The 23,443-nt window shown below is 31.9% G+C and overlaps 3 protein-coding genes across 6 annotated transcripts; 2 read left to right on the top strand and 1 right to left on the bottom strand.

Moving 5' to 3' along the window:
* The first annotated feature begins 120 nt into the window (after positions 1-120).
* LOC126669390 (pentatricopeptide repeat-containing protein At4g20090) lies at positions 121-4,737 on the top strand. 4 transcript variants are annotated; one of them, XM_050362846.2, is made up of 7 exons: positions 121-2,305; positions 2,379-2,529; positions 2,594-2,722; positions 2,834-2,959; positions 3,721-3,855; positions 3,949-4,160; positions 4,411-4,737. In XM_050362846.2, exon 1 carries the CDS (start codon positions 306-308, stop codon positions 2,295-2,297), a length of 1,992 nt encoding a protein of 663 aa, XP_050218803.1. In that variant the 5' UTR covers positions 121-305; the 3' UTR covers positions 2,298-2,305; positions 2,379-2,529; positions 2,594-2,722; positions 2,834-2,959; positions 3,721-3,855; positions 3,949-4,160; positions 4,411-4,737. The 4 variants fall into 4 exon arrangements, with proteins under 4 accessions (XP_050218803.1, XP_050218801.1, XP_050218802.1 ...); XM_050362844.2 differs by having other exon boundaries at positions 4,302-4,737; XM_050362845.2 differs by having other exon boundaries at positions 2,428-2,529; positions 3,949-4,737.
* Positions 4,738-13,302: 8,565 nt separating this feature from the next.
* LOC126668707 (uncharacterized) lies at positions 13,303-15,997 on the bottom strand. Its single transcript, XM_050361889.2, has 4 exons — positions 15,979-15,997; positions 14,601-15,253; positions 13,794-13,929; positions 13,303-13,547 (listed from the first exon to the last, which is right to left on the bottom strand). The coding sequence occupies exons 1-4, from the start codon at positions 15,995-15,997 to the stop codon at positions 13,303-13,305; spliced, it is 1,053 nt and encodes a 350-aa protein (XP_050217846.2).
* A 3,421-nt stretch (positions 15,998-19,418) lies between these two features.
* LOC126669837 (agamous-like MADS-box protein AGL65) lies at positions 19,419-23,356 on the top strand. Its single transcript, XM_050363406.2, has 8 exons — positions 19,419-19,716; positions 21,565-21,624; positions 21,933-21,951; positions 22,059-22,123; positions 22,419-22,434; positions 22,555-22,595; positions 22,682-22,778; positions 23,191-23,356. Exons 1-8 carry the CDS (start codon positions 19,532-19,534, stop codon positions 23,221-23,223), a joined length of 516 nt encoding a protein of 171 aa, XP_050219363.1. The 5' UTR covers positions 19,419-19,531; the 3' UTR covers positions 23,224-23,356.
* Positions 23,357-23,443: the final 87 nt, after the last annotated feature.

The raw sequence follows: 23,443 nt of genomic DNA, 5'->3' as shown, positions 1-23,443 counted from the left end.
TTGAAAATAGAGAGGTTTAATTGTTTGCAAAAATAGTTTAAGGGCTTATCTGTATTTCTGAGAAAATTAAGAGGGTTATTTTGTAATTTGTGCCAAAATTAAACCACACCTGTATTTCAGTCTGATTCGGTTCGGGTTACACCCCCACGCCCTACTTCCTCTCCCGACTGTCGTAAGAGATTATCGGTTCTATAACTTCATAAGTGATCGACGTTTACAAGCTGAAGAATTCAAGAATAAAATGAAACAAGGCGGTTCAGAAATTCGCTATTAGGCGGCGGTTCAGATAATTCCGGCGACCCAATATGCCTTATATACTCAGCACAAACTTCCTCAACACCCTAAACAATAGCAACAAAAAACTCTATTTAACCCTAATTAAATTATCTTCCGTGCATAATCACTGCTGTTATTGCTCTTCACTCGCAACTAAAACGACCCCAACTCACAATAATCATCTCCAAAACGACACTGAAACTGATTCTTCTCCAGTTTGTGATAATTTTTTCAATTCAGGCGCCAAAATGGGCTCATTCAAGGTTGGTGATTCAACATTTTATTCACTCATTGAAAACTATGCAAATTCCAGTGATTTTAGCTCGTTAGACAGGGTTTTAACACGAATGAAGCTCGAAAAACGGGTTTTTTTAGAGAAGAGTTTTATCTTAATGTTTAAAGCTTACGGTAAAGCTCATTTACCTGATAAAGCTATTGAGTTGTTTTATAGAATGAATTATGAGTTTCGTTGTAGAGCTACTGTTAAGTCTTTTAACTCTGTTCTTAATGTAACTATACAAACTGGATTATATGATCGCGCTTTGGAGTTTTATAATTCTGTTATATTGGGTTGTAAAGATATAAATATAGTGCCTAATGTGCTTAGTTTTAATTTGATTATTAAATGTATGTGTAAGTTGGGATTGGTTGATAATGCAATTGAGGTGTTTAGAGAAATGCCGGTTAGGAAATGTGTACCGGATGCTTATACTTATTGTACATTGATGGACGGGCTTTGTAAAGTTGATAGAATTGATGAGGCGGTTTCTTTGCTAGATGAGATGCAAATTGAGGGGTGTTTTCCTAATCCGGTTACTTTTAATGTGTTGATCAATGGGTTGTGTAGAAAGGGTGACTTTTCGCGGGTTGCTAAGCTTGTTGATAACATGTTTCTTAAGGGTTGTGTTCCTAATGAAGTGACGTATAACACCCTTATACATGGCTTATTGTTGAAGGGGAAGTTGGATAAGGCTCTTAATCTTTTGGATCGAATGGTGTTGAGTAAATGTGTGCCTAATGAAGTCACGTACGGGACGATTATTAATGGACTTGTTAAGCAAGGAAGAGTTGTAGATGGCGCTCGTCTTCTTGTTTTGATGGAAGAAAGAGGGATTCGTGTTAATGAATATGTTTGTTCGGTTCTAGTTAGTGGGCTATTTAAGGAGGGGAAGTCCGAGGAGGCAATGCAATTGTTCAAGGAATCAATAGATAAAGGATGCAAAATTAACACTATTGTATATAGTGCGCTTATACACGGCTTATGTCAAGATAGAAAGCCAGATAAAGCAATGGAAATTCTTTTGGAAATGACTGGTAAGGGTTGCACACCGAATGCATTCACTTATAGCTCATTAATGAAGGGATTCTTTGAAGTGGGTAACAGCCATAAAGCAGTTGAGGTGTGGAAGAACATGGCAACAACTATTTGTGTACAGAATGAAGTTTGTTATAGTGTACTCGTTGATGGCCTATATAAGGATGGGAACGCCAAGGAGGCTATGATGGTCTGGACAAAAATGTTGGCGACTGGACAAAGGCCTGATGTTGTGGCTTACAGTTTAATGATTCATGGCCTCTGCAATGCAGGTTTAGTAGAAGAGGCTTTAAAACTCTACAACGAGATGCTATGTTTGGAACCTGATTCCCAACCAGATGTTATTACATATAACATACTCTTTAATGCTTTATGCAACCAGAATAGAGTTTCTCGTGCTGTAGATCTTCTAAATAGTATGCTAGATCGGGGATGCGACCCTGACTTAACTACATGCAATGTATTTCTTAGAATGTTGAGAGAAAAGGTAGATCCACCTCAAGATGGGGCAGAGTTTCTGGACGAGCTAGTAATTCGTCTATCAAAGATGCAAAGAACTATAGGTGCTTCCAAGATTGTAGAAGTGATGTTACAGAAGTTTTTATCACCAAAAGCCTCTACTTGGGCACAAATCATTCAAGAACTATGTAATCCTAAGAAAATTCAAGCAGTCATTGACAAGTGCTGGAGTAACCTATATTGCTGATTATTTAGGTATGGACATTTGTTTTATTTATAAAATTGTTATAAGCAGCTTATTCTTATCTTGATTTTCACATTCATGCAGCATGTTTCCTGAATCAACGCATGAAACATTTTCAACCATTCTATTTCAGAATTGTAGGGCTCATCCGAGGCTGGAAAAGGCAAAACTTTTAGAAACAAATTTTACAATTTTCCATATGCTGCAAGGCATGTTAGATACCATCACATTACTGGTAAATATTTTTATTGTGATTAAGAAACATTTCTTATGATTTAATGCTTTGTGTTTTCTTGTAGGTCATGTATCACACAGTTAGAGAATTTTTGTGATTATGTGGTGATAAGATTTTAGCATGTATTGCATCAGAAATTACCGATTTTGCCGGCAGACACGTCCAAGTTACCGTCGCTTCTTCTGGGAAGAAGGTGAAATTTCTAATATTTTTGGTGTTTCTTTTTGTTATTTTGAGTATTATTTTTTTCGTGAGTTTTGAGTGCCTGTGTTTTCTTTTTTGGTTTTGGGCATATCTTGATTAGGTGTTTCTTAGAGAAGATGACGAGGAAGAACATGGCAGAATGGATGATATGACTAAATTAACAAATTTGCATGAGGCCGGAGTGCTTTTCAATCTTGAGAGAAGATATACTCTTAATGATATTTATGTGAGTTTTTTTTAAGCTGACAATTGTAGTTCGCTTCTATTTTTTTTAGAAAATATAAAAAAGTTAAATAAAATGTGTGGTGAATGTACTTGACAAATATTGACCGTCTAGCTTTTTTGGCTTAATTATAGTAAATTTAAGCTAATTACTGGATTTATGCATAAAACTTTTTCGGTAGTGGATGCATTTAAATTGTTAATGGCAATGTGGGAAAGATTTGATATCAGAATCTTTTAATTTCACTGAATTTTTACTTGAAGAGCAATCTATCTGCCATAGGAAGGGAAGATAAAGAGCTTGGCCTGATTGGTATTGTCAAACCATCTATGCTATCCAAGACAACATATCTTACTATTAATAAAGGGTTAAGGGCCTCCAACACATATAAATAGAAGCTTCTTTCAGTCTCTATTTGGCAAAGGGAGACTCTGGGGGTGCTGAGAACTTGTGGATTTTAATTAGCTCATATAAGCTCTCTGACATTAGTTCTTATTTCTTTGGCTCTTGAATCTGTTTAAATTTACTTTGTGCTTGAAGTCCAGAGTCTGAGTTGGCATCTGAGAAGCTAAGTTGAGCATTTTTAGCAGTCGTTGAATGTTATGCAGTAAATAAAGTAATGAATGCATTTGATGTGTTGTCATGACCATTCTTGCTATTGATTTTGAGACCAATAATATACTCGAGCCAAATTGGTAAAATATTAACTCTTTTTTGAAGCTTGCGGTATTACATCATTTCATATGTTTCATGGCAAAATGCAGATCTAAGCTGTTAATCTGTTCACCAAGCTCCCACATCTTTACAATGTGCATATGATGGAACAATACAAGGGAGCACCATTTGGTGAGCTAAGCCAAACACATTTTTGCTGTGGGAGTGGCAGATGCATCATATGGGTAGGTCATTCCTACAAGTCAAAATATTGATTTGTGAGACTTAGAGCTTCCTAGTGGATTTGTTTAATTAGCTCATGTTTGTTCTTTATTCAGAGCAATGACGAGTGAAGGCAGAAGCCAACCCATACTATTCAGTGGAGAAAGTAGGGCTGGGAAAACTGAGACAACTAAGTTGATCATTACTGGCCACTGGAGAAAGTGGGGCTGGGAAAACTGAGACAACAAAATTGATTGTGCAGTATCTAACTTATGTTGGTGGTCGGGCTGCTGGTGATGATAGAACAGTCGGGCAACAAATTCTTGAAGTAAGACATGGGATTTTTTCTTTTGTTTTTTCCCCTCAGCGTTACCATATTGTGCTAGTTTGGTAGCATCCATCTCTGACGTAAGAGGTTGGTAGGATATACTTGGCTAATGATATTTTTTTGTTCATACACGTGTTTAAGTGTGTATGCAGGTCGCATATTTATCAGCTTACTCTTTTTTTCTAGAACCCGGTTGCAAGGAAAGCATATTTAGGTTCCGATTCTAAACTAAACTTTTTTTTTGCTGAAGGTATAATGAGTTGTGTTTATAGAGATTTTCCAGGGATGACTTGCTTAGCTTTTGAGCATCCATATGATATTTGTGACGAAGTAGTTTGCAAAATTCATGTTATATTTTTACATTTAGATATTGCTTAAGCACATTTGTCTCATAAAAGGATTATTCTGATTCATACTTTTATGTAATCAAGTCAAATCCTCTGTTGGAGGCATTTGGTGATGCAAGGACTGTTAGCCATGACAACTCAAGATAGGTTACTCTTATTTTCAAAATGTAATTGATTTATTTTTCTAGCTATAACTCTATATATGCTCCTAGTTTTAAACTTTTCATGCATTTTATGGGTTTGGTTTTAAATTGGAGAAGGAGCGAGCCGCTCCAGCAGCCGCCGCTCCTTCTCCGTCCTCCGATGAGAAGGAGCGGCGGCGGCTCCTCATTGGTTTCGGATTTTTTTTAATATTTTTATTATATTATAAAATTAAGAAAATTAATTAATTATTTGGATGTATTTGATTATTTTTTAAGTTTAAGGATTTGTTTTTATTTTTAAAAATAGAAAAAAGTATGTTTTAAATTCTTTTCAAATGAAAAGAGTATAATTTAATGCTTTTGGGTAGTGATGAAACATAAAAATCCAAAATTGGGTACAAATGGTGTTTTTATAAGGTGAGAGTATAAATGAAAAAAAAAGTAAAAGGTGGTTTTTTTTTTTAAGGAATTAAACCTTTCTTAAATTCATTTCATTGGTACAAGACTAAACATGCTTAGTTAATTGATAATAATCGGGGGAACAACCATTTTGCTGAAGGGTGTAAGTGTAACTGAGTCGAGTCAATCACAAGATATTGGGGATTAACTTGAAAGGAGCCGAAATTGTGATTGAGTTCAAGCTATTCAAGTTAATTACTGAGTCGAGCTTGAACTTAGAAACATTCGGCTTTATAAGCTCGTAAGTCTAATCGAGTTTTAATTAATTACTTTTTTATCCTTCATAATTATATATATTTATAATAATACTTTTATTTTCTATTAAAATTTAATTTTTAAATATTTATACAAATAATCGTGTCGAGATTGAATTTTGAATATTCTAACGAGTTGAGCTCGAGCTCCTAAAAGAAACTTGATCGAGTTCGAATCGAGATTTGAGCTTTACATTTTAGAGTTGAGTCAATCTCGAGTTTGGTAGAACTGGACTCGACTTAGTTACACCCATAATTTTGCTTAAACACACTCAAAATGGCACAACCTTGATTGTATATAAATTATTAAAAATCGAATGTTTTTCTCCTTTCAAACAAATGTCCTAATCTGGCTAATGTTCTAATTAAAATTCTCTTTTATTGATGGATATCGAATCTTATTTTACTTATAATGGAGCCGAGTCGCAGGAGATCTATTCTCAGACGACACCAGACTCCCGCCCAAATGGGCGAATCAAGATAAACCAACGGCTGAATCTACCGGATCCGCCTTAACTGAAATACATCATTCGACATCATAAAGACCGAATCCCTGAGGACTCGGACAAAGCACGTCGACCCCGGGATTCGGATAAGATCACCAAGGTCTACGCATATTCGGAGTATCTGTCCTATTTGGATACAAATTCCAACTTAGAAAGATAGCCTCCAACTTAGGAAGACGAGACTATTTAGAAATATCTTCCTAAATAGGACTCCTGTCTGAATAAGGAAGGACACTCCTAATCAGGGTCAAACCCTACTAAATAGGAATCACTCTCCTATTACATATCTACAAGGTATACATTCAACTACTATAAAAGGAGTTTGAGATATGCCTAAACACACAACTTATAATAAATACAAATACTTTCTCTTAAGCCTAAACTGACTTAAGCATCGGAGAGCTAATCGGACAAACCGTCCGATTAGCCATCTACACTGTTTTGCAGGATTAATGCCGTCGAGATGCCGGAATCCATCAATTGGCGCCGTCTGTGGGAAAAGCTTGAAAACTTCGAACTTAAAGGAGCTTTTCTGAACTCAAATAAATTTTCATTGAAAGATGGCATCCGACGGAATTAATTCAAAATAATAATCTAACTGATCGAAAGAGGCGGAGAGATTAAGAATTATTGTTGATCGATTTTGATTGATTGGCCAAGAAGAAAAAAAGGAAAGAACGACTAAATATTATAGGTAGAAGAAGGTCACTATATGGCCGTCATAAAAAATAAGGCCACACTATTTTGGTAAGTTAAAGAATAAAAAAGGTCAAAGAAAAAGAAATTGATGAGCCAAGAAAAGAAGGAAGCAGCTGATGAAGGAGTAAGCACGTGACATAATTCTAAAAGGAGCGAAGTAGGCGATTAATGGTGAAAGAAGCAGGTCATATTACTATTAGCCAAATTTAAAGGAAAAACAGGATCACGTCAGAAATTGGAAAATCGGAGATATTATCTTATTATCAACGGGAGCTAAATCACGATAAGTTCTCAAATTCATTAAATATTTTATTACATTGCTCGTGTCATGATTTCAGCATATTGCCCATCTCGCATGATTTCTTCTAAATTGATACATTATAATTTGCAATTACTTTTGCATTAATCGAAATTACAATATAAGATCTATCAAAATATATATTTTGTCTTAGTGTAATATATGAGATCTTTACTTATTAGGAAATATTTATAGAATAAATTTACAATGCTTTAACTAAGCACATACATATAATTATATGAGACCTTTTCTTTTTAGGAAAGATATATATATATATATATATATATATATATATATATATATATGAATAACTTGACAATATTTTAGTTAAACAAATGAGTACAAATATCTATATATATATGAGATTTTTGCTAATTATAAAATCACATAAAAAAGAATATATTGCATGACTATAAAAGACTAATTAGTTAAGAAGGAAATAATTAAATGTAGCACATGGAAATTATTAGTTTCCTTTATCAAGTAATAAATTTACTACTTGAATATATAATATTTTCATAAATGAGAAAACCGTGTAATAAAAATTTATAATGGACCATATCCTACATAATTTATCAAGATCGCTTGCTATCTTGAACACGACTCTATATGATAAATTTATATTATATCGTGAAGTCCATTATTGGACCAGTCAAATTTATAAAATACAGACATAGAAGATGAAGAAAATAAAAGAAAAAATGCTCGAAAATATACTGAAAGAAGAGATGAGATGCCCTAAATAACAGAAGACTAGGCAAACAACGCCCAAAAATAAAAAATAAAAAACGAAATGGATCGAGAGGCGAAAAGTGAAGCGGCCCAAGAGGCAAAGAGAGATGGTTCGAAAGACAAACTGAAGGCGAAACAAACATATTGATGAAGAGGGAGTCCCGATTTGGAGCGAAAGAGGAGAAAAAATAGCAAAAATTGCAAAGTCAAGAAACCTCCGCCAAAAAGAATAAAAGAAAGAATTCACGAAAACCAGACGAACAACGTCCGAGAGGCAAATAGCAAAGTGCCCAAGAGGCGAAGCCTGAGAGAAAAACCGAAGGCGAAACAAACATACAGATGAAGAGAAAGTTTTGATCAGGAGCAAAAACGGTCCAAGATCGAAGGTCAAAATGTCCTAAAAGCTGAAGGAAACAATCGCCCTAAAGGCAAAAATAAACTTGAAGAAACGATCTAAAGAGCAAAGGACAAGATGTCTCAAGAAGCTAAAAGAGAAGAATAAATCAACAAAATAAAGTGAATACTACCCGAAAATAACGAAGAAGGTAACGCCCCTAGAGACAACGAGAAACAAGAAAGATGGAAGGAATAAAGAAAACAAAAAGATACCACCCGAAAAGGTGAAAACCAAAACGAAGTCATAAGTGGACCAAATTCAAGAAGAGAACAACGAAGGGAAAATGCTCCAACAAAAACAAAAGACAGAAAATTAGAGTTAAAGTAAAAAGAGCCCCACAAAGCCAATCCAAAAAGAAAAATTAGAAAGAAAAAGACGAATTTTGTGAATTTGCACATCGGAGTAAAACCACATATGTAGCGGAAGAAGATAAGAAGAAAATATAATCAAGGTGCTAAAGAAAATCAAAACCGAAGAATTCGACCTGAACGACGTGAAACTGAAGTGCTCACCCCTATCAACGCAATAAAAGAAAGAATGAAAACAACCCAAAAGGCGAAAAACGAAGACATGATCTAAGAAACGGGCATAAATACCCTTTGAGATCCGGTGTATTTATGGGGGAGCTTGAAGGAAGAGATACAAATTCCACGAAGAATACGATAAAAAAAAAAGACAAACAATTAGCGGAAGCAAATAACTCAGATCTAATAATTACAAAAACAAGAAAAAATTCAGAAAAAGGAAATAAAGCGAGAGATGGTGCCAACAGAACAAGGAATAAAAGAATATAGAAAGCATAACAAAAATCGGTGGCAAGAAAAGAAAAGGAAAAAAAATATAAAGATTGAAAGAAGAGAAGAAACACAAAATCAAATGAATTTTATCCAGAACAATAATGAAGATGGAGAAAGAAATCAATAAAGAGAACACCACTTGAGATAATGGAGAACGAAGCGATGTAAAAATGAAGGAAAAGACCTTGGGCAAAACGAATGAATAACCAAACAGGCTTCGCCAAAAAAGAATCAGCGAAGGCTTAACCAAGAATAGACTCACCTTAATAAGGCTCGGTCAAAAGAATAAATCAAGAAAACAACAGAAAAGAAAATAAAGCTTGATAAAGATGAATCATCCAAAGAAAAACCCTAAAAGGGACAAAGAAGATAAATTCGTTTGAACCTTGAAGAAAACCCCAAGAGGGAAAGAAGAAATATATCTGGCCGAATCATATAGATCCGACCGATTCCTGAATAAAAACCCCAAGAGGAAAAGAAGGATGAATAAGGTAGAAGTCAAAAGGCCCATCATCAAGTATAGACTTTTTGTCATACCCGATGGTGCCTATCGCCCGTCGTCAAGTATATACTTTTTGTCATACCCGACGGTGCCAATCGCCCATTGTCAAGTATAGACGTTTGTCATACCCAATGGTGCGAACTATCTTTAATTCATACAACGCAGCAAAGCAGAAAGGAATCGAAATGAATAAAGGCGAAACGCCAAAAAACCAGAGTATAGATTTACTCTAAAATAAAGACGAAACGCCCATAAAACCAGAGTATAGATTTACTCTAAAATAAAGGCGAAACGCCCAAAAATTAGAGTATAGATTTACTCTAAAAATAAAAGCAAAATGCCAAAAACAGAATTTAGATTAACTCTAAAGGCGAAATATCAAAGATCAAAATCAACTCGAAGTAAAATAAAGCGAAAGGCGAATCAACTAAATAAAGCAAAATAAAGCGAAAGACGAACTGCCAAGAAATAGAGAAATGCGAAAGCAAGAGAAGCGCCGAAAAATAAGAGAAATGCGAAAGAAAGGCAAAACGCCAATCAAAAGGAATGCGAAAGAACTCAAAACAGAAGACCAGGTCTAAAATGATTCGGGTAAAAATAAAGCCAAGAGCCCAAATAAGGCGACTCGCCCAAATCAACGAATCACAAGCAACTCGCCCAAATCAGAAGAACAAATCTAAAAAAGAAAGACAGTCCGCCCGAAAAGAATTAAAATCAAGGAAAATCGACGAAATAAATTGAATGACCTGATCTCAAAAACGGGCATAAATACCCTATGAGATCAGCGTATTTGTGGAGGAGCTTGAAGGACTCATATATGTTCAAAGAAGAAAACAAAACTCTCAAAATGAAAAAGAATTGCAAACAAGAAGAGTCACCTCGAAGAAACAATTACTCGTTAAAAGAGTAAACATCAGCTAGAATAAAAGACTTCGATTAATGAAGATAAAGACAAGCACAAAAAACACAGGAATGTTGAAATATGAAAACCAAAAAAGAAAGAATGAAGATCAAGAATAAGGAGGAATAAACAAGAAACTTAAAATTACAACCAACGAAGATCAAACATAGCAAATGGAAAATAAGGAGTAATGCGGCAGTAAAGAAGAATCGACCGAGTACTAAACAAAAAAAAAAGTCCAAAACCCTGAAATAAAAAGAATAAAGGTTTCGCGCACAAAAGAAGGTTCTCCCAAGATGAGGGAACACCCAAAGATAAGGGTTCTCCCAGTACAAGGGCTTCGCCCACTAATGAAGATTCATATAGTACAAAAGCTTCACCAAATGATGAGGAGTCGCCACATGAATTTTGCCTATAAAAACATATAAAAGAAGACAATAAGTCTCGTCAAGAGAATGAGTTTCGCCAGAAGGAATCGCCGAGAAGGATCTCAACAAAGAGGAAAAGAATAAACAAATAAAATTCAAAAGGCCGATGGATCGAATCACAAAATTGATTGAAAATTAGAAGACAATTGAAGAAATTTCAAGAACACAAAACAATCAAAACATGAACAAAGGAATACCTGGAGATAAGCCATCAAAATAAATCAACGAGATTCACCGAGAGTCTCGCCAAAAGAAGAAATCAAACACGAGAATTAAAGATTGAAGATGAGAATAAAGGCAAAGCTACTTTCGAACAACCAAGAGTAAAAGATGAAAAATGAAACAAATACAACAGTTTAAAGATAAAGGAAGATAGAACGAATGCACTTCAAAAAATAACAAATAGATGAACGACACATGGCGAAAAAGGAGAAAAACTAGAATTTTGCTCAAGAAGCAAAAAGGAACGCCGGAATTCAAAACGACTCGCCTCAAATAGAGCTGAAATACTCCAAGGCATAAAATACCATGACTTCAGCTCACTTGCGGGGGGGCTAATGATGGATATCGAATCCTATTTTACTTATAATGGAGCCGAGTCGCAGGAGATCTATTCTCAGACGACACCAGACTCCCGCCCAAATGGGCGAATCAAGATAAACCAACGGCTGAATCTACCGGATCCGCCTTAACTGAAATACATCATTCGACATCATAAAGACCGAATCCCTGAGGACTCGGACAAAGCACGTCGACCCCGGGATTCGGATAAGATCACCAAAGTCTACGCATATTCGGAGTATCTGTCCTATTTGGATACAAATTCCAACTTAGAAAGATAGCCTCCAACTTAGGAAGACGAGACTATTTAGGAATATCTTCCTAAATAGGACTCCTGTCTGAATAAGGAAGGACACTCCTAATCAGGGTCAAACCCTACTAAATAGGAATCACTCTCCTATTACATATCTACAAGGTATACATTCAACTACTATAAAAGGAGTTTGAGGTATGCCTAAACACACAACTTATAATAAATACAAATACTTTCTCTTAAGCCTAAACTGACTTAAGCATCGGAGAGCTAATCGGACAAACCGTCCGATTAGCCATCTACATTGTTTTGCAGGATTAATGCCGTCGAGATGCCGGAATCCATCATTTATTATCGATTCCGGTTGTCGGGGTAATAAAAATACACCGAATTTTACGGCGGTGATAAGCAAAAAAATTAAAGGTGGTGAATTTATATGATACTTTTTAAAGGACATGATTAAAAAAAACGTGTAAATGTGGTGATTTATATGGAATTAACCCTAAAAAACTAAAACTATATACTTTTACTAAAATAAATGATTTATTGAATTAAAAATATAAATACATAATAATTAAATTTAAACTATTTGAGTTAATATAATTTTAGCTAAACTTAATAAATAATATTCAATGTAAAATTTTATATAATTATATATAGGTAAATTAACATTTTTGTATGTACTAGTGTCGCTTTACGTGTTTCACACGTGGCTCGTAGTTTGACTCGTCAAATTATCAAATTATATTTAAAATAGTAGTTAATTAGAAATAATTTATTTTATTTAATATTTTAAATAATTTATTGATAGTTTAATATTTTTAATTGATATCTAAATTTTCTATTATATTTGTTAAAGATAAGTTAAAGTTTTTTTTATTAAGAAATATCTTATAAATTGAATTAGAATTATTAATTTAATTGATTAGCTATATTAATAATTACAATAATATTAGAAGTATTAACCTAAAAGTCGAGTAGAGTAAAAAGAGTGGAATAAAAAAGGTTAGTATAGTCATGATAAATATTATACATGTTGCTGGCTAAATAATGAACGAAAATTCTTATTCTTTTGCCTCACAGTGATTAAGGACTTTTAACTAAAAAAGGTTAGTTATCTATTAATTAGGATTTTCATTTAATAAAGATGTTTAGCTAACAAATAAGTATAGATTCCTTATGCTAATCGAATTCTTCTTTAGTAGAATTCTTCTTTAGTAATAATAGTTATATGAATATATATTAATTAATAAATTACTATAAAACCGTAATTTAAATAATCAATTAGTAATAATATAGAAAGGGTTATTAGGTAAATGTGCCTGTCCCCCCCCCCCCATCCGTGCTTTTATATATAGTATAGATAGATATAGATAGATATAAATTATTAATTTTGGGGATTTTTATAATTAAATTAATTTTTAAAATTTAATGTTAATAATATAATATGGATAAAAAATAATTGCATATTTTATTTATAATTACACTTTAGAGCAATTATAACATTTTAAAGTTATCAAACTAATCGAGCTCAGACCGAACTCGAATACAATTAAAGAGGGTCGTGAGATTCGTGAGCATAAACGGATATTCTATACATATAAAATAATTTCTATAATATTAAGCTTTTATTCTCTAAATGTAGACATATATTTAATTGGCTAAATTACATATTTTATAGCAAAATAAAATACATCAATATAATTATTTTTTACTTTTATATATATATTTTAAATTGAATAGTTCCAATATTATTTGAGTTCGAAATCGAATTTAAAAATTTAAGCCAATTCAAATTCGGATTCGAGTTTAAACTTGAGAAAATTACAGGAATGGGCTAATACCGGGCCTTTTTTACATTTTTGCTAAGGCTGCTCAATTCTTTCAGCTGTGCTAACTTTTTCTTTACATTTAATGTCATTAAACGGTAAAATATTACATTTCATACGTGATTTGATCCTAGCCTCACTGTATTTCTTTTTTCTTAGAATTCTCACCATTTTTCTTCTCTCTTTCACTGCTCCCACCATTTTTCTCTGTAAATATTTAACAATTCCATCTATCTTCTCTCTTTCACTGCTCTCACCATTTTTCTCTGCACCATTTTTCTCTGAAAATTATAGGAATGGGCGACAGGGTTTTCTACGTTGCGGCTGAAACTGGGTCGCCACTCGACCTTTAGGCCGACGATGGTGGGTTGGTTTGGGGGTTGAGTTGGTGGGTTTTGTTGAGCCATTGGTGGACGTGGGATGGGGAGTAAGTTTGGAGAGTGTAGATCTGGTCGGTGAAGAAGGTAATATTTAACTCCGCAGCTAGTCCCCCGTCAGCCGGTGAAAATAGAGATTTTGAGGACAACCTTCCCGGAAAAAATAGACTTGGAGATAAAGCGTTCGAAATCGGCTTTGTTGAGGTGGAATGTGGCGGCAAGAGGGTGGGGGTGGCCATGGGGGAAGTTGCTGGTCTCCGGAGGAATGTAAGGGGACGACGGCTGTCTGGAGAGGGAAATTTTTGAGTTTAATTTTGCAAAAATAAGGAGAAGAAGACGGATGAACCACAGAACGGGTAATATTAGTAGCTAAAGGAAGTTTGAGCGCCAGATTGCCTACAGTGAGGCGAATGAAAGGGCAGGGATCCATATTTAATACTTATCGTCTGCCCTTACGGGCTAATAATCACCCATGGCACCTCAACTTTAGGGGTACGGGCGCTAAACCCCCTGAAGTTTAAAAACGGGCACTAAACCCCCTAAACTTTGTGTCGGCGCTCACAAAACCCCTTTTGGACGAAATATGACCAAAATACCCCTGGCGCCGTTTTTTCAGTCAACTGACATTTTAAAAAAAAAATTCTGACACTGTCATATCATCTGACACGTCAGAAATATATCTTAAAAATTTGAAAAACCCAAAATACCCCTAATTTAATTTAAAAAAAAATCAAACCAACCCAATTTAATATAAACCAATCTATCAACCCAAAAACCGACCCAACCACCACCCCACCAACCGACCCGCCACCCGACCACCGCCGGAAAATTTTCCGGTCATCTTCTCCATTTTGAAGATGACCGGAAATTTTCCGGTCATCACACTGAGGAACAGATCGGATCTAAAAAAAGCTCCACTTTGCACACATCTAAAAAAAGTTCCAAGTTTATAATTACCTGAAGCTTCTCTAAAGTTTTTGATAGAGATGAGAAAATCCAAACAATAAAGCATGAATCTAGGAAGGCAACAGGAAGCACAAAAAACAACTCTGTTTTCTTCGACAAATCATTGATATTTCCCAGATGTTCAACAAGCTCAAGTGACTCTGATGCAATAAAATATGCCAGACCAAGAAAAAGCACTTTTGATTGTATGCCACCAAGTGTTGGTTTCACTACACCAAAGCCCATGGAGACAACCAGAAGGAGTAGACGAGATAAAGTCTTCTTCACAGTGCTAAAGGTGACTGCCCACAATGTTACACCCATCGGCCTTGTCCCAGTTGAATTAAAATTAGCATATTCATAATACCATATAGCCATTTCACACATTCCAAGCGCAATAACTGCTGTGATGTGGTAGTGCAGTTGAATAACATCCTTCCAGAATTGAACAAACCTTAGGAACCAGATCGCTCCTAGTACAAGATAAGCCAAAGACATGAAACCATAAAATGACATCAGGGGAGTCATCTTTCCAGGTAAATAACCATTAGGATTCTTCCACACAGTCCTCCCCTGAATCAAGGTACCCTTAAGCTCTGGATTACAGAACATGAAGTAAAGATAGTACATCCCTGTACTATTTATTTCAACAGTTTCCGTCGGATCTGTTCCTCAACTGAGGAACGATCTGTTCCTCAGTTGAGGAACAGATCCGACTCTGTTCCTCAACTGAGGAACAGATCATCTGTTCCTCACTGAGGAACAGATCCGATCTGTTCCTCAGTGTGATGACCGGAAATTTTCCGGTCATCTTCGAATCGGAGAAGATGACCGGAAAATTTCCCGGCGGCGGCGGCGGTGGTGGCGGTTCGGGTGAAAGTGGTTTGGTTGGATGTTTTTGGGTTTGATTTGATTGGGTTGGGTGTTTTAGGGGTATTTTAGGTGTTTTAATTTTTTAGGGTAGTTTGGTGACGTGGCAGCTGACGTGGCGTCACTATTTATTTATTTTTTTTTTTTTGAAAAAAAGTCAGTTGACCAGGAAAAACGGCGCCAGGGGTATTTTAGTCATATTTCGTCCAAAAGGGGTTTTGTGAGCGCCGACACAAAGTTTAGGGGGTTTAGCGCCCGTTTTTAAACTTCAGGGAGTTTAGCGCCCGTACCCCTAAAGTTGAGGTGACATGGGTGATTATTAGCCGCCCTTACGCTAAGGTATTTTGAAATGTGAGGGAATGAGTGATTAATATTTAATAGTAAAGGTTGTGAAAGTTAAAGAGGGGAAGAGGAGACAAAAATAGAAAGAAGGAGAAGATTTGGGGATATGTGCAGGAGAAGAATGGGGGAAGAAAGGGTGTGCAATGCGCATAAGTAATGGCAGCATTATTAGTGGTACCATAAGGTTTGCTGTTCATCTGCTACATTTAAATAAATAGAATTTTTATTTTCTACACGTTTGCTAATATTTTTGGGCAGATTTTGAATGCGGAGGATGAATTGAAGAGAAGGAACAGTGTAAGGAATGGAGTCAGTGTCACCTCCAATTCAAGTTGAAATTAATGATTTTTGACTGATGAGAGCAAATAAGTTTGGATATATAGCTAATATCTCTATGAGGTGTATAAATTTTGTCTAAATTGTTTTGAAATTTATTATGTATAATGCAAATAATTCTATATTTATTTATGTAAGATTTCATATTTAAAATTTTACTATCTTTTTATGTTAATTTTGTCTATTTTAATTAATAATATGTCATGTATTATTTATGTATTTGAGATGTATTGTGTATTTATAATATTTAAAAGATGTATCATTTTTTATTTTTCGTGCATTATATGATAACTGTTATAATATTGTTTGCTAACATCTCTCATTTGTTTTTTACTTGTAATTTCAAAATTTCAACAATGTCTTTAGCGAGAAGTTTAGTATACCGTTATATATCTTGGATCCATATCAGATACATATGTTATACATATTGGATATATATCAAATACGACATTATATTGTTATTGGTTCATCTTTTTTATTTATATATTATGTATATACATATTGGATACATCTTTGATTCATTATAAATACATCACCTAATTTTTTTTATGTTAAATGGCAATGCATTTTTTAAAAAAAAATATGATAATGAAAAAGTGATGTATTATTTATGTATCCATATGTATCATCTATTTATATTATTTAATAGATGTATTTTTTATATTTTTTTATACATTATGTGATATAAATAGTATATTATTATTTGCTAACATCTATTATATGCTTTTTTTATTTGTAGTTTATGGTTTTAACAGTGTCTTTAGTGAGAAGTTTAGTATATAGTTTTTTTTAGAAAATGTATTTAAGTTGTCTCTAAGATGTATAGAAAATGTATTTAAGTTGCCTTTGATACATTATTGATTTATCTCTGATACATCGTGGGATAAAGATGTGGAGGAGGAAATTAGAACTTTCAAGAGGTCTAGTGTTCAGGTGTTGCCAGCCAGAAGAATTGTGAAAATTCTTTGCAACCAAAACTCATCAACCTCGTCATTCAATCCATTTGCTGGAAGTGTATAATTCGATAGAGTTTAATTCAATTTTTTTGTTTTATAAAAATGACGGTATATTTATTTAGAAAATATGATAGCATTGCAAATGAGAAAGAAATGTATTATTTATGTATTTAAGATTTATCATGTCTAAGATATAGTTTTTCAATAAATTCCATTAATAGTATGTGACTGTGTTCGAGATACATCTTGAATACATATCAGATACATATGTTATACATATCAAATGCATGTTAGAAACAGCTCAAATACAATGTACCACCGATACATTGTAGATACATTACAGATACATCACACATACATCAATAATACATTACCGATACATTGTTGATATATTGTAAATACATCGATCGATTTTTAAACTAGTGAATCATTATAATTGTAAAGTAACTGTTGGTATATGGTTTACAATAATTGAAAATATAAGGAAATGCTTATCTGAGCGATAGTTATAACTTTTTAGCATCACTTTTTTCTCGGCCATTTTATGAATTTAAAAACTAAGTTTATTCAGTCACACCTTGAAAAAATGAGATGTATATATGACGTATCTGAAATGTATCTTGGATGTATTTGTGTTTTTCTATTTAATATATAAATTATACATAACAAAAAACAGTTCAAATGTATACATTTTAAATATATATTAATTAATTAAATGTATTTGACATGTTTCTTATTTGTATTTGTTAGATAAATCTCTAATATTTAATTTATATATATATATATATATATATATGGAGCACATATTTTTTTAATATGATATATGTTATAAATACATTTCAGATACATGTCATATATTTTGATAGATATATCGGAAACAATAATACTTAAAATATGTTAGAAATATCTTGTACATACATACAAGATACACATAATTTTTAAATGTTAGGCAACTGAGCTAAAAAAATGCAACCAAATTACAAAGATGTTTATATCGAGTAACAAATTAAAATGTTATTGATGCGTAAATTTTAATTAAAATATATCATACATGTAGCTTTAATTTAAATATGTTATACATACACATTAAAGACACATTATTAATACATATATATGAGAGTGTGTGTATGAATATATATATATATATATATATATATATATATATATATATATATATATATATATATATATATATATATATATATATATATTCATAATTAATAAAAGAACAAGGCACGCATCAAATATGTAGGAAGAACATTTTTTATGAATACTCTTTTTGTAACATAATTTATGTAATGCGTGAATTTTAATTAAAATATGTGATTCATATATCTTTTAATTTAAAATATATTATACATACACCTTCGAGACACATAAATAATACATATTAATAATATTTTTATTTTTTTATTTTTTTATTTTTGTTAAAGAAAAATGAAAAAATAATAATCAAATATGTCCTTGATACATATCTGATACATAACAGATACATAAATGATACATGTTTGAATAGTTTTGACAAACTGACGCGTGATTGGTGCACAGCTCTGATGCGCGTGGCAGACACATGTCAGACGCGTTTTTGACCTATTCTGACGCGTTTTTGACTTTTTTTGACTTGTTTTGTGTGTGACATGTGTTGCATCCTCATTGGAAAGGTATTAAATGTAAAGTTTCAGCTTTTTGAGGTGCTCATGTAATATTTCAACAAACTTAGCATTTTTGTTATTTTCTTTCATTTTCTGAATATTTTTGTTATCTTCTCTTTAAACTTGTATAGGACACTCACATTCGAGTTTGGCTTAATTTAGGTTCCGCCCGGCCCATTTATGTTCCTAATTTATATAAATGCTCAAAATCTAAATTTTTTTATAAAATGAGAATATTAATTAGTTACTTTCTGATTAGCCACTATAATCTCTTCTAATTGTACATTCATTGGCTTGGTTGGATATCCTTCCATCCACAGTCCACACTTTAAATATACACTTTTTTAAGTGTTTCCTTTAATATAATAATAATAATAAATTATTAAGTCAGTTTCTGATTCCCTGAACATTAGAATTTGTTTTTTCTCACCAAACTCATTAAATCAGATATATACAAAATAAAGTTTCGAATTGTTGACCCAAAAGACTAACAAAGTCCAACTCAATAAAAAAAATATAAAGTGCAGCATTTAGTCAAATTGATAATTAAATTAAAAGCAAATAATTGGTGTAAAACAGATTTTATTCAGTATTTTCCTCAACACATGTCTACCATGTTATCAAAATGATTTTTAATAAACAAAATCCAGAATTATATAATAAGGTCTTACTTACCAAATAAACTACCACTCAACAACATTCTACTCATATATTAAATTTCACAAATCCAAGTTCTAATTAGCTATTTTAACTCTAAATAAAACATAGATCTTGAAGTAAAAAAAAAATGGGAAGGAGAAAACTAAAAATAATGAGATTGGAATGTGTTAAAGAGAGGCAAGTGAAATATTCAAAGAGAAAAGTTGGAGTGCTTAAGAAAGGGAAAGAACTTGCTACTTTATGTGATGTTGATGTTGCTCTTCTCATGTTTTCCCCCACCGGAAAACCTTCTCTTTTTGTTGGCCATGACAAGTAATTTATTCCTTTTTTTTATTTCTTTAAATATTTAATTATTCTACTAGATCTTCGCGGAATTGAAGGATCCGATCGACGCGTGTTTTTTTTATTCTGCTTGTTTTTTTGTATTTTTGCTATACAATTATCCGATCTTATCTTTTCTCAATCATCTTTCTATTCTCTCTTTATTTGTTTGTTTCGCTGCTAAATATTTTTAGATTTGATTATTCTGCTAGATCTAGGGCGGAACTGAAGGATCGGATCGACGCGTGTTTTTTTGTCCTGTTTGTCTTTTGTATTTTTGCTATATAATTATCTAAAATCATCTGCCGTTTTTTCTCCTCTTGTTGATTTTCTCTTTATTTGTTTTTTTCGCCATTAAATATTGTTAGATTGTATCTTTTTTCAATTGTCTGCCGTTTTTCTTCTCCTATTAATTCTCTCTTTATTTGTTTGTTTCGCCATTAAATATTATTAGATTGTATCTTTTTTTAATTGTCTGTCGATTTTTCTTTTCTTATTGATTCTCCCTTTATTTGTTTATTTCGCCGTTAAATATTGTTAGATTATATTTTTTCTCAATCATCTGCCGTTTTTTTCTTTCCTATTGATTCTTTTTTTATTTGTTTGTTTCGCCATTAAATATTATTAAACTAGGTATTTTACTTATAATTACAGAATAAAAATCATAATTATTTTATTTTCATATAGGCTGAGAAGATGTTATCGTTATGTTATAAAATACTAAAAGATATAAAAATAACTCTAGATTCATAGGAGAGTGATAGGATTGACTATTGTCTTTCTATTCGTTTTTTTTTAGATTTTTGCTCTTTAATCATTTTATTTTACTTTTAATTTTTTCAATCAACCACTGTTTTTTATCCTTTTGTTTTCTCTCTTTCTATTGTTTATTTCTCTGCTAAATATTATTATATTACTTGCTGTGTTCTACTTAGACCATATTTGATTTATGGAATGAAATAGTATGAAATGGAATAGTTATTCCATAATGAATGGAATAGTCATTCTTTAGTTTTTAAGAGGAGTACTTATTCCACAAAATCATGAAATAGCAATTCCGTGAAATACCAATTCTATGAACTAAAATAAAGAATTTTCATTTTATACGGAATACCTATTCCATTCCGCACCTATTTAATGAACCAAACATGGCCTTATAGTTATAAAAATAGAAATCATAATTATATTGTTGTTGATTATGCCAAAAAATGTTGTCGTTGTGTTATAAAGTACTGAAGGATATAAAAAAATGTATACTTATTATATAAAGTATTGGATTGACGATTGTCTTTTTATACGGCTTGTTTTTTTTGTATATTTGCTCTTTAATTGTCTTATCTTCCCGATTTTTTATTATCATGATCGCTTTCTCTCTCTTTTTATTTCTCCTCTCTTTAAGTTTTTTTATTTCATCACTAAATTGTATTTATTAATTGTTGTGTTATACTTATACTTGTAGAAATAAAAAATCATAAATAGTATAATTACGGTATAAAGTTCTAAAAAATAGATAAAATAGTTTTATAAGAGTAATAGGAGAGTGCATTAGGTTCAAACTAACATAAACAAATTAAAAAGTTTAAATTATTAATTCAAACTGAACTAATTTAAAAAATAATTAAACCAAATCGAATTGGATGGTTCAATCAATTTCTGGTTTGATTTGATTATTTTATTTATGATTCAATTAGAACTTACTAATTTGCCGTTCGGTTTAATTTTTTTAGTTTAATTCGATTTTCGTAGACTCCTAAAGAGTAGTGCTACTCGATTTACCTATTTATTTTGTTAAATCATCAATGTTTTGTTTCATATTTATTGTTTTTGTTTTCCAAGCAGAGACTTAGGGACTCTTTTGGAGAGGTTGTCAAGTATGGCACTGGAAGAAAGAGAAGAGAGGTACAATTTTATTATTATTACTTATTTTAGGATTTTGTGAAATAAAAATTTACATTTTTAATATTTTTATTTACACTTGATTCGTGAACCCTTTGCACATATTTCTAATTTTTATATAAATTTAATATAATTTAGAAAAATTAGTTTGAATTTGAGTTTAAAATATATATCTCATTATTTTAAAAGGTAACCTTAATATCAATTGAATTTAAATATAGCAATTTAAATAAATTATTTATCATTGTTGAATTGTTAATCCTTCTTTATCATTCTCTAATGGCTTCCCTTTTTTCTATAAATTTTTACAGGAAGGAGTACACCATGAGAGTAAGAAATTCTAATTACAGATTCTATGTTAAATTTAAAATTTCTATCTAAATTACTTTAGTAATATATTTTTTTGTAATTTTCACCAACCTTATATTTTTTTGTAGTTATTAATGAAAATGTACTCAAAGGCTGGCACAGAAATGGGCCGAATGACACTTACAAATGACAGGTACAAGTCTACTACCTGCATCATGACTTATTTATTAATAAAAGTTCATTCCGCTCCTTCAACTTGGCAAAAAAATTAAAATTTATATCCTAATTTGCTGTTATTTTGGCGTCATTTAACAGTGATATATGTAATCTGACTTAAAATTAACAAATCGTGAGTTTGTTTGTTTTTTTTCAAAATCATAAACTTTAACACATTTAGTATTTATCAAGTTGGAGGAGCGGAATTAATTTTTATATATTGAAATTCATAGAATAACAATTTTTTTTTCCTTAAATGTTGTTTTTTGCAGAGATGAAGCACCCCATGTATGATTCTCCACAAATTATATCATTATTATTTCCATTTTTCCTTCAAAATTTAATTAGTGTTTGAGATTAATTTCAAAAATATAGACAACTAATAAAAGTTGAAAACATGAATCACAGGAGCTGCAAGAAAAATTAGCTGAGAAAAGAAGCATTTTAAGGTTTAATTCTTAATCATGCTTTTTTCAATTAGTAAGAATCAATTTAAATGAAGTTAATTTTAATTTTATTGATTATTTTTTTGAAGGGAATGGAAGAATCCCTATAAGGTTGACAATTTACCTCAAATCAAAATAATGGAGGAGCATCTCATTGGAAGTTTGACTAGAGTGAGAAATATCAAGGTATACAGTATTTTCTAATCTTCAACTTCTTTCTATAATGCATAATTTAAGTAAATTTTATTAGAACTAATCACTCACAAATATATTTTTTTTATTTATAATTCATCTTTTAAAAACTTCAATTTTAACTTATACAGTATTTTTTATTTATAATTCATCTTTTAAAAACTTCAATTATCGTCAATCATTTAATATTTTAGAGAAAAGTAAAACTTCTTTGATTTATTTATCACTTATGAGAAAAAAATTGTCGATTGTAGTCTAATTTTAGTAAGAAATTTTTGATTGATGAAATAGGTTAAATTTGATTATAAATAAAAGAATTGCAAATGTTCCAAAACTATAGTATTTTTATGTACAATTAGATTCATAAACTTGGAATTGATAATCTTTTACTATTTATTTTGGTCAGAAGCTGTTGAGGGAGAAGGAGAATAAAGCATGAAGAACAGTGGAAGGTGGTTCTAAATTTGTTTAACAAAAAAGACTAATTTATATTTTCCTTTGGAAATTCTATTTTGAAATTTTAGAATAAATCATCGTAACGGACCATTTTGTGGTGAAAATTTCGTGCTTAGATCGGAACTGTATTTTATTTACAAGTTCAACCAATGAGATGTTAAAAAAAGAAAAATTATGAAAAAATTTATAACATCTGATTGATT

The sequence above is a fragment of the Mercurialis annua genome, linkage group LG2 (genome assembly GCF_937616625.2).
Source record: "Mercurialis annua linkage group LG2, ddMerAnnu1.2, whole genome shotgun sequence".
In the NCBI taxonomy this organism is placed as follows: domain Eukaryota; kingdom Viridiplantae; phylum Streptophyta; class Magnoliopsida; order Malpighiales; family Euphorbiaceae; genus Mercurialis; species Mercurialis annua.
This window is presented reverse-complemented; position numbering and strand designations above follow the sequence as displayed.

What these genes read in the sequence shown, in the direction of transcription:
- LOC126668707 (XM_050361889.2), bottom strand. An exon ending in AAACTTTAGAGAAGCTTCAG is followed by an intron (nt 13,930 to 14,600) that starts GTAATTATAAAC and finishes TTCCCTCTCCAG; the next exon opens with ACAGCCGTCGTCCCCTTACA. An exon ending in AGTCTATTTTTTCCGGGAAG is followed by an intron (nt 13,548 to 13,793) that starts GTTGTCCTCAAA and finishes TATAATTTTCAG; the next exon opens with AGAAAAATGGTGCAGAGAAA.
- LOC126669837 (XM_050363406.2), top strand. Translation starts at nt 19,532, where the DNA reads ATGGGAAGGAGAAAACTAAAAATAATGAGATTGGAATGTGTTAAAGAG. An exon ending in GAGAAAAGAAGCATTTTAAG is followed by an intron (nt 22,596 to 22,681) that starts GTTTAATTCTTA and finishes ATTTTTTTGAAG; the next exon opens with GGAATGGAAGAATCCCTATA. An exon ending in CTAGAGTGAGAAATATCAAG is followed by an intron (nt 22,779 to 23,190) that starts GTATACAGTATT and finishes TATTTTGGTCAG; the next exon opens with AAGCTGTTGAGGGAGAAGGA.
- LOC126669390 (XM_050362845.2), top strand. Translation starts at nt 306, where the DNA reads ATGCCTTATATACTCAGCACAAACTTCCTCAACACCCTAAACAATAGC.